At 39.3% G+C, this 14890-nt stretch overlaps 1 protein-coding gene across 2 annotated transcripts in view; it reads left to right on the plus strand.

The window, feature by feature from the left end:
- Positions 1–14890, plus strand: part of MOSPD2 (motile sperm domain containing 2) — a 61140-nt gene that overhangs the window by 19361 nt on the left and 26889 nt on the right. For both annotated transcript variants that reach the window (XM_038368586.2, XM_038368657.2), the window contains exons 5-9: positions 835–989; positions 6884–6944; positions 9768–9806; positions 11992–12116; positions 14488–14658. In XM_038368586.2, the coding sequence (XP_038224514.2) occupies positions 835–989; positions 6884–6944; positions 9768–9806; positions 11992–12116; positions 14488–14658 (551 nt within the window). The remainder of the gene's footprint in view (positions 1–834; positions 990–6883; positions 6945–9767; positions 9807–11991; positions 12117–14487; positions 14659–14890) is intronic.

The raw sequence follows: 14890 nt of genomic DNA on the forward strand, positions 1-14890 counted from the left end.
ACTTCATTTAAATGAAGAAAATAGAATTTTCAAAATGTAGACTATTACAGAAAAATGCAGTGAGACCTGATTGAAAATAGAAGATGAGCCTCTGTTGTCTCCTCTCTCCCATGTGTGTTGGGAACCTTTTGTAGTGTCAATTTATTTCAGAAGCATGTGTAACTTTGTAAATGTAATTCTAAAAATCTACTTCATCTTTCTATTCCTGCCAGAGTTATCTAACGACAACAGACTGTGAGAATGTTCAATATTGTTGTACGGAAGTGGGCTTTTATTACTCTGTGCCTCCCACAGCACTCCCCATTCCCTCCCAAAAAGATGTCCAATGAGCACACTCAGAAAGTATTTTGTAATTACTTAAGCTTTATTTTTCCCCAAATCAAATATAGACACTAGTTCTAAGTATTCTAAGGTGGATTGATTTAAATCAAGGGAATTTAAATCAGCAACTTAAATCACCAAGTGGAAAGCCTCAATTTAAATCCTCCATTTTAGTCAACTTTTCCATCTGTACTTCAGTTATTTTCTAAAGAAAGATGCTTCTTATTGGTTGATTATATTGATTCACAGCTAAATAAAGCCATTACATTAGATTTGGTGCACCTTTTTGCTACCTAGAGGGTACCCTATAACTATATATATAACATATATAGCAATAAGTATAAGCAATAAATAGCAATTAATATTAGCGATGTATAGCTTAATTTTTCAGATTCTTATTAGAGGAGTTGGTGGATTTTGTAAGAGGTCACTTAACACTTACCACTAATATGGTTCTGGTATTCTGATAACTTGTTGAAGTTTTTTTTATATACATATATGTTTTCTTTGTAGTCTGGTTCAGGGTGAAGTTTCATACGAAAGAGCCTAAACTGCAGTTTGAAAAAAAGAAGTTTGTAGCCTTTTGGTTAGAGCATTATGCCAGAAGAGAGCATGGGAAGCCTTTAACGGTGGTGTTTGATATGGCTGAAACTGGAGTCAGTCACATAGTAAGCATTTTAATTATGGTTTCTGTTTAGACTGTTCTCAGAGCAGTAGCCGTGCAAACTGGATACAATTAACTTAGACTTGAATAGAGATTGGGAGTGGATGGGTCATTACACAAAGTAAAACTATTTCCCCATGTTATTCTCCCCCACCCTCCACTGTTCCTCAGATGTTCTTGTCAACAGCTGGAAATGGCCCACCTTAATTATCACTACAAAAGGTTTTCTTCCTCTTCCTCCCCCCCCCCCCCGCCCTGCTGGTAATAGCTCGTCTTAAGTGATCACTTTCCTTGCAGTGTGTATGATAACACCCATTGTTTCATGTTCTCTGTGTATATAAATCATCTCCCCACTATATTTTCCACTGACTGCATCCGATGAAGTGAGCTGTAGCTCACGAAAGCTTATGCTCAAATAAATTTGTTAGTCTCTAGGGTGCCACAAGTCCTCCTTTTCTTTTTGTTTATAGCTTGTGTATAGCTTAATCAAGGCACTCAGTTCCTGTGCAGCACATTAGACCTAATTATACAGCAAAGGTCCTAGAATCTTGATCTCATAACTGCCCCCTTCTCCAAACAGTCATGGCAAGTGGCTTTTACGCAGCCAGGCTTTTTGTTCTGTATTTTCTCTTCCCCTTTTGAACTGAGGCAAAGGTTACTTCATTTACTGGGAGGAGGGAGGGTTACCACAGTCACATTTAACAGCAACTGTCTACCCTACTATCTGCCACTACATTCAAAAATGCCAAATTAGTATGTTAGATTGTTTAGTATTTTTGTTTCCTGCAATGGAGTGCCACCCACTTACAGCAGTTGTGAATTTGACCCATACAGCCTGCCTCTAGTTCAGGGATTAGCAACCTTTGGCATGCGGCCCATCAGAAAAATCTGCTGGCGGGACGGGATGGTTTGTTTACCTGCAGCATCCGCAGGTTCAGCCAATCCCAGCTCCCACTAGCCGCGGTTCGCCATTCCAGGCCAATGGGGGCTGCGGGAAGCGGCAGCAGCACATCCCTCAGCCTGCGCCTCGGCCCACTTAATGTTGAGCCTCTATTTGTAATGTAAGAATACAAATGTGGCAAAGTGTAGATGTTAGGTGTTTTGTAATTTGTTTATGGCCATGATCTAAAGCTTCAAGTCAATAATGTCTTTTGTATTATACTGAAATAACTTTCTATTTCAAGATGAAAATCATGAATTTCATTGTTTTTTTCATTTTAAAAGGTTGTTCTCCGATAATGCACATTTCCAACTTCTTCGGGATTTCAGTTTGCAAAGCTACAATGACTAGTTATAAATGATATTTCTTTGAGTGTCCTCTGCATATTCCCACACGTGGGGTGTGACAGCCGGGACAGCCTAGATGTTGGAACCTTCTAGTAGCAGTACTCATGAGAGGGCTCAAGTGTTCCTCCTGCCCTTCCCCTCAGCATTCCTGAATGTTTCAAGGGGGCATGTCGCTCCTTGCTACTTCAGTTCCTTCAAACCACAGCAGCAGACAGTTGTGAACCGGTACAGTTCCCTTCCACTAAAAAAGATTTAGTGCCTTTAGGGATAGTTTTACTATTGGGTTTAGATTGTTAGTCTAGGATAAATTTTGTTTTATACTTCTATTCCAACTACTGGTTGCATGCAGATCCAAATCTGAAAAGATCACGTTTTAAAATGTGCACATCATTTCCAGTGGTATTTGTGGCAACAGATGCTTGCACTCAATGTCTAGCATGCCTGGGTGAGCTTCTCTCTTTTTAAGATGTATGAACTGCAGCACCTTTACCCTATGGGCAAGAAAGAAATGTCAGAATAGGCTACAAGTCTTATTATTATGAGCAGCTCTGGCTGCAAATCCTGTCTGTTCTAACTCTTCTGAAGGGCCAGAGGCTAAGAACAGGAGGCCAGTGTCAACTCTAGATACTTCCATATCTAAGCAGAAAACAGTTCAGCATAAGACACCAAGCTCCCGATCCAAAGCGATCATGTTGTTGATACTAAAATCAGCAGATCCAACATCTAGATGCTTACTACCTCCACTGGTGGTGGCCTTGTTCATAAGAGCCAAACCATGTGACCGCATCAGCTCTGAATACCCCGGCTCCATTGCATGTGACAAAGCTGGAGATTCTTCACATCTCTTGGAGCAGGATGAAATCTAATGTATCCATATGTAACGAGTAAAAGCACTCCGGAGAATTTTTGCCCATTCCTTGCTTCAGAGGATTCCATCAGAGCTGTTGAAGCTTTTGGAACCATTGTTGTCAGTTTGTTTGGGTCTTTTGGTCACGCTTGTGATGCAAGTGCACATGGAGAAGGGAATCGTAGAATATCAATGTTGGAAGGGACCTCAGAAGATCATTTAGTCCAACCCCCTACTCAAAGCAGGACCAATCCCCAATTTTTGTCCCAGATTCCTAAATGGGTCCCTCAAGGATTGAACTCACAACCCTGGGTTTAGCAGGCCAATGCTCAAACCACTGAGCTATCCCTCCCCCCAATAGGAAGGCTCCTATGAGTCACCCTCTTCCTTCACAGTCTATACAGAAGACTCTCCTGCTATTGGGCTGGATTTTTATCTGAAGAGGAAGCTGCCTGTGGTACAAATGGAATATCGGCAGCTAGACGCAGAATTTGATTAATTCCTCTTTTGATGAGAATGTTGGTAGAGCTTGCAGCTTTTCCTAAATAGAATGGTGCCTATGTTAAAGCTCTTGTCACTACCTTAGAGGAGACTTCTTACTGAGTGTTTGATATTTTCGGCTCTAACTTTGAGTAAAGTCTCTGTGCTGATTTTAGATGGTCTCTGGCAACCAGAAGAATCTATCTGGTCTAATCATGCTTTTTGTCAACTGCTCTCAAAAATGCTGATAAGCTATATCAAATTCCATCTGAAAGATTATCTTGCTTACATACTCTTCCTCCTCGTAATTCATTGGTAGCAGTTGCAGTGACCAACAGGTCAAGAGGTGGACATTTGCATTCTACAGGCTCTGACAAGGAAGGCAGGAATTTGAACTCAGTGGGAAGGAAAATGATTTGTCCTTTCTTCACCCTCTGTTTGAGAGTAGCAACCAGGAAGTGATGTCAATATTATCAGGCAGCGACGCACTTATGGGACAAAAAAGAAAAGGAGTACTTGTGGCACCTTAGAGACTAACAAATTTATTTGAGCATAAGCTTTCGTGAGCTACAACTCACTTCATCGGATGCTCCTTCATCACTTTATGGGACAAAACGTTGATGTTTGCAAAGACATTTTCTGAAGACCAGTGCAATATAGTAATTACATTAATACAGATGGATGGACAGTAGTAAACACACTGTATCCTTTGATGTTTTTGACTTGGTTGTAAGATCGATTGCGATAGCAATCACTTGGTTATGATCTTCCATTCTCCCGCCAGAGAGACAATCTAAAATAGTGCATCTGTTTTGAAGGAGAAGGATTAATAATATGAAAGATTAAAAATTACAGCCAAGATCAATGTGTCTTTTTCAGTTTTGGAGGAAGAATTCCATAGCCTGTGTTCAGGTATAATAGAAAGCTTTATTCACCATCCTCCTTGTCCACTTAAGCCCAGAGACATCACTCATGTGATCACAAAGCTTCCTTCACCTATGTCTGTTGAATGTCGAGCCTGAAGTTTGATAGGAAGATCAAAAGCTGCAAACCAATTGATAACATGCTCACCTCCCTACCCTTTGGAAAACTGGCTTTCTTAATTCCTTGATTCATACAGTTTCATCAGTTTGGACAAATGGGATTTGAGGGTAATAAAAAAGTGTTCTGCCCAAGTTTGAAACCTATTCTCCTTACAAGAGCTCCTCCTTTCTTCTCCCCTGCCCCTTTTTCAATATTCAGGGGTTTCTCCCTCAACAGGGGTTTCTCCCTCTTCTAAGATCAGAAATCCAGTCTCTGATTCAAGCAGGAGCAATAGAGGAGGTTCCAAGGGAGTTCAGAAATCAGGGATTTTACTCAAGGTCTTTCACTAATACCAAAGAAGGATGGATGTTCATCTGATATTACATGTGAGGAAGCTCAGCACTTACATCAGGAAGTTCTGGTTCTGTATGTTAACTGTAGCCTCATGTTATCCTTTCCTTTCAGCCCTAGATTGGTTTGTAGCTCTCAATTTAAAGGATACATATTTCTAGAAGACCAAATCACTGCAAATATCTCTTCCTTACTATTGATCATGACTATTTTCAATACAAGTTCTTAACTTTTGGCCTTTCTACCACTCGGAGGGATTTTACAAAGTTCTCCTTTGTAGTAGGAGCTTGTCTTGAGACAATGGAGTATTTTTCTCTCCCCATGGTTAGACAATTGGTTTCTTAAAGCCTCAGCAAATGAGAGCCTTATAATGGGTATACTCCTTAATTGAAAATCACTTTGGAAGCTTCAGAGACTGATGAGGGGGCGCAACTTGACTATCTCGTTGTTCGGGACCACTGGAGTTACCAAGAAAAGATATTACATATGACGGTACAGTAATTGCGAACTATCTGTTTAGCTCTCAAATCATTACTACCTCGCATCCAGAACAAAGCCATACAAGTCATCATGGGCAACAAGACAGCAATCTATTAACAGAAGAAGCAGGGAGGAACTCTTGTTTCAACTAGCCAAGGAGATGATCAAGTTATGGGACTGGTGTATCCACTTCAACATCTACCCAATTGCCTTGCTCTTAGCTGGCAAGGAAGTGACAAAGTTGGCCAACTCAGCAGAGATCTGATGCAGGTGCATTAATGGTCTCTAAAGGACTCGGTAATTTAGGATGTATTCAATCTTTTTGAGGTTTCTGGATATAAATCTTTGCCACCAGGCAGAACACGAAGTGCCCTCTTTTTCCACTTGAGAGAGGGGAGAGACAACCTCCCAGTGTCGGATGTGTTCCTTCTGAATTGGTGGGTGGGCCTGTTACGTGTTTTCTCCTCTTTTACACTTTTATAAAGAAGGTTTTAGAAAAATAAGATGTGACTGGGCCTCAATTGCTCCTTCATGTGTGACACAACAGTAATATATACAGACCTTCATCAACTCTCCAAGGGGATCTACGTATTTATGCCAGTGATGCCAGGCATACTTCTGCAACAGGACAGGAGGATTTATCACCCGAACCCTCTTTTGCTACATCTAGCTGCATTGGGTCTAACAGATGTTGAAATATCCTGTACTTTAGATGTGCAGCAAATGTTATGAATATAAGTGATGTAGATTTGTGAAGTGGGTAGCTGAAAAACATATAAATCCTGTACAGGCACTATGATTGATCATAGAATTTTAAATATTAATTTTTGTCTCAAAATATTAGTGAACTATGATTTCATTAGAAATCAAGACAAACAGAACTAAAAACCCCTGATAAAAGGCAAAATATTCTTATCCCTAGATGTTTTACCTCCAACGTATAGAACTTAGGTAACTTGCTTGTCTGTCTTCAGTGCAAGTCTGTGCTTGTACTATGTAAGAAAGGCCTACCACATTGCCATTTAGAGAAAGAGGTTTGTTTCTTCTGTTAGGCTGTAGCTCTTAGGAAAATCTCCTGACCCTTTCCTGAGACCCCAGTTCTTCAAAGACTTAATACAGTACATGTGCTTAACTTTATGCACTGTGAGTAGTCTTGGTGAAGTCACTAGAACAACTTTCAGTTTACAGAGTTAAACGTGTATAAATCTTTGCAGAATCATCTCCTGAATGAGTAGCATTGCACTGGAAGTTGGGGCAGTATATGAAATGTAATATCCTATATATAGCCTGTGTATTTTATTATGTTTTACTTTAATTGTGAACTTATCTCGGGAAAATTTTTATTACAAAATTCATGGCTTTTATCTAATTAGGTTTTTAAATTATAATTTGTACTACATTTATTATTATTAATTTTGCCTTTATTTTAGGACTTGGACTTCATTCGGTTTATCATCAACTGTTTTAAAGTTTATTATCCGAATTACCTCTGTAAGTAATGTATATTATCCTTTCTAAGGGGGATACAATTTTATAGACTTTGTGTTATGCAATGTTGTTTTATTATATAAATATTTTTAATGGATAAGGAGAGAGGTTCGTGTTTTTTGTTGGTTTTTTGTTTTGCTTTGTTTTTTAAAGAAGTGTAAATAATACTTTTTGCATGTGTGGACTGCAAAGGTAAAACCAAAATAAAGTCCAGAAATGTGTTTTGACATGCCCCAGAAACAAGGTGCCATGAGGGTTGGGTAGTTCAGCATATAAATAAGTTTAGTAGTAATGTCTTCTAGAAAAGTTAATTTATGTGCAACATTCCCCTATCACACCCTCAGACTGGTTAGCGGAACTAATCAACACACATTTATTAACATAATTTTGGTTTGAAATTCATATGTAATGTATGGAATTGTATTAAAAGTAAATAGTCTAAAACAAGTATTTTTGGAGGTACATATTCACCCAGTTGTTCCAGGTTTTAGAATTTTATAAGCATTGAGTTAATATTCATAGATTCCAAGGCCAGAAGGGACTATTGTGATCATACAGTCTTACCTCCTGTATATCACACATGATGGAACGTCTCCCAAATAATTCCTAGAGCATATCTCTTGGAAGAACATCCAATCTTGGTTTAAAAATTATCAGCGATGGGCAGTGTTCCCTCTAATTTTTCCCACATGTGCAGAATTAATTTTATGTGCACCAATATGGAGGTGACGTGTGAAGCATCACCTTCATATTGGTGCACATAACAAAATTCGTGGGGTGGGGTGGGGTGCGGCCGGGAGTTTGGAGTGTAGGAGGGGGCTCAGAGCTGGGGCAGAGGGTTGGAGTGCAGGGGTGTGAGGGCTCCGGCTGAGGGTGCGGGCTCTGGGGTGAGGCCGGGGATGAGGGGTTTGGGGTGCAGGCTGTCCTGGGTCTACTACAGGGAGAAAGGATTCCCCCCAGCTCTCTCCCCCACAGCAGCACCTGTGCTGTGGGGAGAGGCTCCTCTCCCTGCTGTGGCAGTTCTGGGGCTTGGGCTGTGGGATAGGTGCCCCTTCCCTGGATGTGGCAGGGCCATGGCTGGGTTGGGGCTTGGGCTGCGGCGCCCTTCCCCAGGCCACGGCAGGTCCCGGCTGGGCAGATTCCCTCTGTGATGCTTAATAGGCTGCTGCATGGCCAATCAGCTTATAGGGAATTTAGGTGATGGGAGAATCCACCACAATCATTAGTAAATTGTTCCAGTGGTTAATTACTCTCACTTTTTTTAAAATTTACACCTTATTTCCAGTCTGAACTTGGCTAGCTTCAATTTCCAGCCATTGTATCTCATTATATCTTTCTCTACTAGACTGAAGTGTGCATTATTAAATATTTGTTTCCCCATGTAGGAATTTATAGAATGTGATTGTCGCCTCATAACCTTTTCTTTGTTAAACAGCTAAATAGATTTAGCTCCCTGAGTCTATCATAAGGCAGGTTTTCTAATCCTTTAATCTTTCTGGACCCTCTCAATTTTTTAACATCCTTCTTGAATTGCGGACACCAGAACTGAGCACAGTGTTCCAACAGTGATCGCACCTGTGCCAAATACAGCGGTAAAATAGCCTCTCTGCTGATATTGATATTCAACTTGATATTCTTATTTATGCGTCCAAGGATCCCATTAGCCCCCTCAGCTACAGCGTTGCACTGGGAGCTCGTGTTTAGCTGATTATCCACCATGACTCCCAATTCTTTTTCAGGTTTCAGAGTAGCAGCCGTGTTAGTCTGTATTCGCCAAAAAGAAAAGGAGTACTTGTGGCACCTTAGAGACTAACAAATTTCTTTGAGCATAAGCTTTCGTGAGCTACAGCTCACTTCATCAGATGCATCTGTAGCTGTGAGCTGTAGCTCATGAAAGCTTATGGTCAAAGAAATTTGTTGGTCTCTAAGGTGCCACAAGTACTCCTTTTCTTTTTTGCGAATTCTTTTTCATAGTCAATATTATAGTTGTGGTGTTTTTCTGTCTTGTTTCCCCTTCTTTCTTTGTCCATCTCTGTCCCTTTCCTCTTCAGTTTCAGGGTTTGGCCAAAAGTTGGAAGATACTGCTATACCAATTGGCACTCTGTAGCAGCCAAGAGGCTAAAGATTGAGTGGAAATGGATTCTTCCCTATTGTCTTAGAGATGATCCCTCCATGACAGAGTTGAGACATATTGGTGGGGCTGTATGGGGAAAAACTTGCACATTGTCCATTTTAACCTTCATTATGAATAGATACAAAGCTTCAGTCAGTACTGCCATTTTTCTCTTCCTTGACTTCTGAATTCATTTAATTTTTTTCAAGTGAAAATGTAGGTGTGAATGTTTTAAAGTTTAGCTGTTTGAGTGCCATTTTGTTTCTTAAAATAGAAGATATAATTCTGTTGTAGTTGCTAGTTGTTAGTATTTCACACAATGAAATTATTCATTAGAATAAAGATGCATATTATTTGCATCTTTCATCTGGCATTTAATACACTAATTTAAATGAATTCTCTGAATTCAGGATGTGGGTAACCATTCTGACTCTTATTGGATAATTTTGCCTTTTTTGTATACCAAAACAATAAATGCTATACTTTTCAGTGGGCTTCCTAATACTTCTGTTCATCTTACCACAGGGATAGTTTTGTATATATTGATTATTATTTGACAGATGGAGGAAAGCTAATTTTTTCCTAAAGAAAGTAACCATGGAAACGGAGTGTTCTGCTTTTAATAATCCTCTAATAGTAACACTTTCTCCCCCGTTTTGTTATTAATATAGAAATATCTTTTCAATTATCTCTTCTTCCTATTGTCTTTGCAGCAAAGATAGTGATCTTTGAAATGCCATGGATAATGAATGGTAAGTTTAAAGTAAACTAAACTAAAAATATTTGTAATTTTCTATAATAAGTTTAAAAAACCCTGTTCTGATATATTAATTCAAACAAACTCATTTTCTTAGGCTTTATAAAATGTTACTGTGTGTATACATAGAAATATATAACTAATGCATAGGCCAAATTTTTATTTTAGTTAAGCACACAGTACTTTACATTTGTCAGTTATTAGGGCATTGAATGCTTTAGTGTGCAGCTTCCTGTCACATTGTACTGTGACTCAAAGATTAAATAGTCTTCTTCAAAGTGCCGATCAAGACCTGCATCCGCCTCGCCACTTTCATATCTTGGAAGCCCTCGATATGCAGATTATTTCTTGAAGCCTCCATTTTCGTGGTTCCCTGAAACCCAATCCACTCCAGGTCCAGACTTGCTAGGCTTCGTAAAAGTTTTTCTGCTGTGGCCAAATCCAAATAGTACATTATGCAGGCTAGGGCATATGCATGACATTGATAATTGCCATATATATCTATGCTGATACGTGTACTCCAGTAATCAACTTATTCAACACACTTGGTAGACGAGTTTTATTCCTCTATATTGCATGTGTGTGCATAGCTATAAAATTTTTTGCTGTATGTGCACAGTCCATCTCTATTAAGACTACTTTAGTTTTACATTAAGCAGGTTCAAACCGCTACCATTTTAAAAGAACAAACCTGCCAGAGAAATGCTTCATTCTCCTAACTTTTCTCCCACCCAAAATTGGACTTACCCACTTCTCCCTCCACCTTTCCTTTCCTCTCCAAAATAAATTACTGGTCTGCGATTCAAGAGGGCTAAATATTTAGTCTTTGACCTGTCACTGTTTCAGTTCATAGCCTGATGAGGTCTTGGAAAGGATGTAAATAATCACGTTAATGTCTGGGTCGTGGAATTTGAGCCAGCTTGCTTTAGGTTCGTAGAGGACATTTCCAGCAATCCTCGGGAGCAAGTTACCATCAGAGAGCCAAAGTCTTGCAGAAATTCTCCAGAAGCCTTGCTTCTGCCCCTACTTCAGCCACCTTTGCAAAAACAGGTTTTTGTCCGTTTCTTCCCCCCCACCCCACCCCACCCCCGTGTGTAGCATATGTTCTGGACAACTTTGAATTGTGCTGCTTTTTCCAATAGGAAACCATGCCAAGTCCCATTCCTCCTTTCCTTTTCAGAGATCCCTTTCGCAAGCAGAGGTCCTGGCCCTTATCTAGGGTAGAGCTGCTGCATGAAGTTCAGTACACCCCTTCACAAGTCACTATGCCCTTGACAAGATTAGATGCTTATTTTGGGTGGGCAGTACTTCAGTTACTGTCCAAGGAGCTAGTCTCCTGCAGTGGGGCACTTGGGAAACAATATTGCAAGTGGACTATGTATCAACAATAACTTTTGTTGCCCAAATATATTGCCTTCACTGAGCCACCTCTTCAGTTTTGGAGCACACATCCAAATGAGGTTTCTGGGTGTAGAGGGGTACTGCTTTGGGAAGTGGGGTTGCGGGGCAGGCACACAGGATATTAATATTCTTGTTCTATGGATTGTTGTCAAGGGCACTACCTAACAGTCAACAACTACTCAAAAAGATTCCTTGACCAAGTGACCGAGTGCAGAACTCCTGCTGTTTGGCTCTATAGAGAAAATACATTCAGAAGACGAGCTACCACTTGTAAATAATCCCTCTCTGCAAAAGCTAGAGACACCTGATATTTAATTACTTATGTATTTTCTTCCCCTGAAGCTTGTGTAATTGGTCTCGAGTACTAATGCAGAGGGAGACAAATTGTACCAGTGAAAAAACTTAACACAAAACAAACCTACAGAAAATGTCTTGTACATAATATATGATACATTATAAAGATTTTATCAGCACACATTTATGATGACCTGTATTATTTGGTTATGACTTTGCCATTCACAAGTAGTACACCAAAGCACTCCTTGTAAATTCATGCCAATAGTTTTTTTAATACCACAAAATCCTGGTATGTGCATGTGCTCTTTGCCTACTGGGACATTTTATAACGGGTAAAGAAACCCTAGATGGACATCTAGCTATTTCACTGAATTCAGTGCTTAGCCTAACATTTTATGAGCATTTATTTACATGCTATCAATGGCAGATAAAACTGCAGTATTTGTTTCAGGCAGCTTATGTATTATTATTTTTTTGTCTAGCTGCTTTTAAAATTGTGAAGGGTTGGCTTGGTCCAGATGCGATAAGTATGTTGAAGTTTACAAACAAGAATGAAGTGCAGGAATACATCAGTGTAGAGTATCTGCCTGCCTACATGGGTGGAATTGTAAGTATATTGAAATGTTAAAATACCTTGTAGTTATTAATATGTTCATGCAATTTTTGTGTGGCTATAAATTGACTGATCACTCACTGTAGTAGAGCCAGCTAGCATTTTTCAGATAAGTGTCTGACAGTGTCCACTTGATATTAATAAACTTACAAATTAACTGTTAATGATTTAAGTTCTATTAAAAATCTCAACTGATGATTTTCAAATTTTTGGTATGTTAGTTTTTAAAAAAGCATTTTCATAGCTCTTTTTGTAAGGTAGGAAGTAATTCTGCAATCCTAATTTGGTGACTTCATTTTGGGACTTTTAATAGTGTGAATAGGAAAAAGGGGGTTTTGAGTGTACAAGACTGCTGTTTCTCACCTCCCTCCAAAGCCATGATTGAACGAAGACCCTCCAATTGTTTCTCTGGGCTTCCACCCTCTCTAGCTCCTTCTGTTGCCCATCATCTCAAGTGTCCTAAAACCCTGGCGTTCTTGGCAACTTCTTTAAAAGGAAAGTAAAGCCCAACTGGTTATACTGCCCTCCAGTACTGCATTATTGTCAGCCCTATTCATACACAATATAGTGCATTCTAAATGCTGATGCAGTATAACCAACTTGTGTAAGGGGCATAAATTTGTCACCAAGCTAATAAAAATAAGTAATTCTGTGATTTCCTATCTTTTTTCCTCAAACTTTGTAACTTTCCTTTAATATTTTTTTTTAAACCCAAGCAGAGTAAAAGTAATACCACTACCATAGGGGGAGATGGCTTCACCTATTCTCTCTGTCATTGCCTATCTCCATCTCTTCTGCAATCTGCCTTCCCCCCTGCAGCATATATTTGAATATTAATACACCATCATTAAAGAAAAACATAGCAGAATGCTGTCTGAGGGACCCTCTTGAGCCAAGATAGGGGTTCTGTTCCTTGGACTCAGGGGTATGGAGGTATGAGGAACCCACTTTCCTAAACTCCTGTTTGGGCAGGATGTCTCTCTGGATCCTCTTCTCAGTACCTGCAAGAAACATCCGAAAGGAATCATTTCCCAAGGAGCGAGAAGCAGTAGCAACCCAGGGGTTGAAAAGGGGTGGTTGAGTGTTTTCTCTGTGCTGAGGGAGATGCTGAAACTGAGAGTATCTAGAGAGTGATGATTCTGCTGTCGTCTGCTTCCCATATCTCTTTCCCCTGGCATATGTGGGTAAAAAGGCTTGCTGCTACATAGGAATTCTAGTGGTCAGCATCAACAGGTGTGGGGAAATCATAATGATGAGCCATAGCATTTTATTTACATTTTGAAGTCTTCATTGTTAAAAAGCTTGGGACCTTATTTAATTGAAATCTTGATTGCAGTGTCTTTTAAAAAAAAATGAGTGCCACAGTCGCAAAACAAAACAGTGGTAAGCAGTTAGTGAGGAAATCCTATAACTTTATATCATTTTTGTTCAGAACCACCCTACGTACTAGTTCTCTGGAAAGATCAAGGCATAACAAATTTGAACATTTTAAAATCAAGGGCGAGTGCTGAGGGCGCCCTGTTTTCTCTTTGGGAAATATGCTCACCCTGCAGCTCCCAGCTGCTGAGGGCAAGGCAGGGGTCGGGCTGCAGCTTCCAGCTGCTGGCAGGCAGAGGGGGAACCCCACAGCTCCCAGCCACCATAGTGGCAGGGGAAACCATGGAGCTGCAGCAGCAAAAGTCACAGACAGGTCATGGTTTCCGTGAATTTTTGTTTATTGCCCGTGACCTGTTCCTGACTTTTACTAAAAATAACCATGACAAAATCTTAGCCTTAACTATAATTGATGTATTGTGTGTGTTATTATGGACTAAAAGCACATGTATAATGCTAGTTCTTTAAACATTAATAAATAGGCTATCTGTTTTAGGTTTTTACAGATCCAAATCAAGGACTAACTGTCTGCATGATTTTCTTTAAAATCAAAGCTGTTATAAAGTTACAGAAGTACAAAAAACAACTGAAGATCCACTTTTTTTTCTTATTTTGTTTTAAGTTTGCCTTTTTGTAATGTAAAAACAAAATTTGGTTTAATTCTGCCCCACAATCCTCCTAAGATTTTGCAATACCAAATTTGGACTCTGAACAAATTCTGCAATCTCTTTTTGGGAATATGTAAACATTGCCACTAACTATAAATTAGTGGCTGTGTTAGATGATTATCATATTTTATTATTATAGAGGACAAAACCCAACATCAACTTTTTGCCCATGGGTCGAATGGAACTTAAAATGTATACATGAAATATGCACAAGGTGTAAAAGGACTAAAAAACCCTGATAAGATCTGTATTTTAATTATGCTAGTGAAATCACTTTTCCTTCCTTTTGATACACACATGAATTAAATACTCTTGTATTTTAGGATACTTTCAAGTACAGTTACCCTCCATTGGTTGATGATGATTTTCAAACTCCATTATGTGAAAATGGACCTATTACTACTGAAGATGAAACTGAAAGCAAAGAGGAGATGGAAGCAGACAGCAAGGAGGCTGGAGAATCCATTGAAGAGCAAATTCTCAGTGTGAAAAAGGTATCTATTAACTCTATAGGCTAAGAAAGAATGAAAATATGAAAAGTTGGACATGGTTTATTTTTATGGCAGATTTTTATAGTCTGTTGTAGTTAGATGTCTTTTTCACTTACAGTGAAAAACCAATAAAACCCTAAAGACTAGGTTCACTATCGTGGATGGATTACAGTACACACACAAAAATCTAGTATGTGTGTTGTTCTAGTATTGCTCAGTTAAATGTACAATATGA

The sequence above is a fragment of the Dermochelys coriacea genome, chromosome 1 (assembly GCF_009764565.3).
Source record: "Dermochelys coriacea isolate rDerCor1 chromosome 1, rDerCor1.pri.v4, whole genome shotgun sequence".
In the NCBI taxonomy this organism is placed as follows: Eukaryota; Metazoa; Chordata; order Testudines; family Dermochelyidae; genus Dermochelys; species Dermochelys coriacea.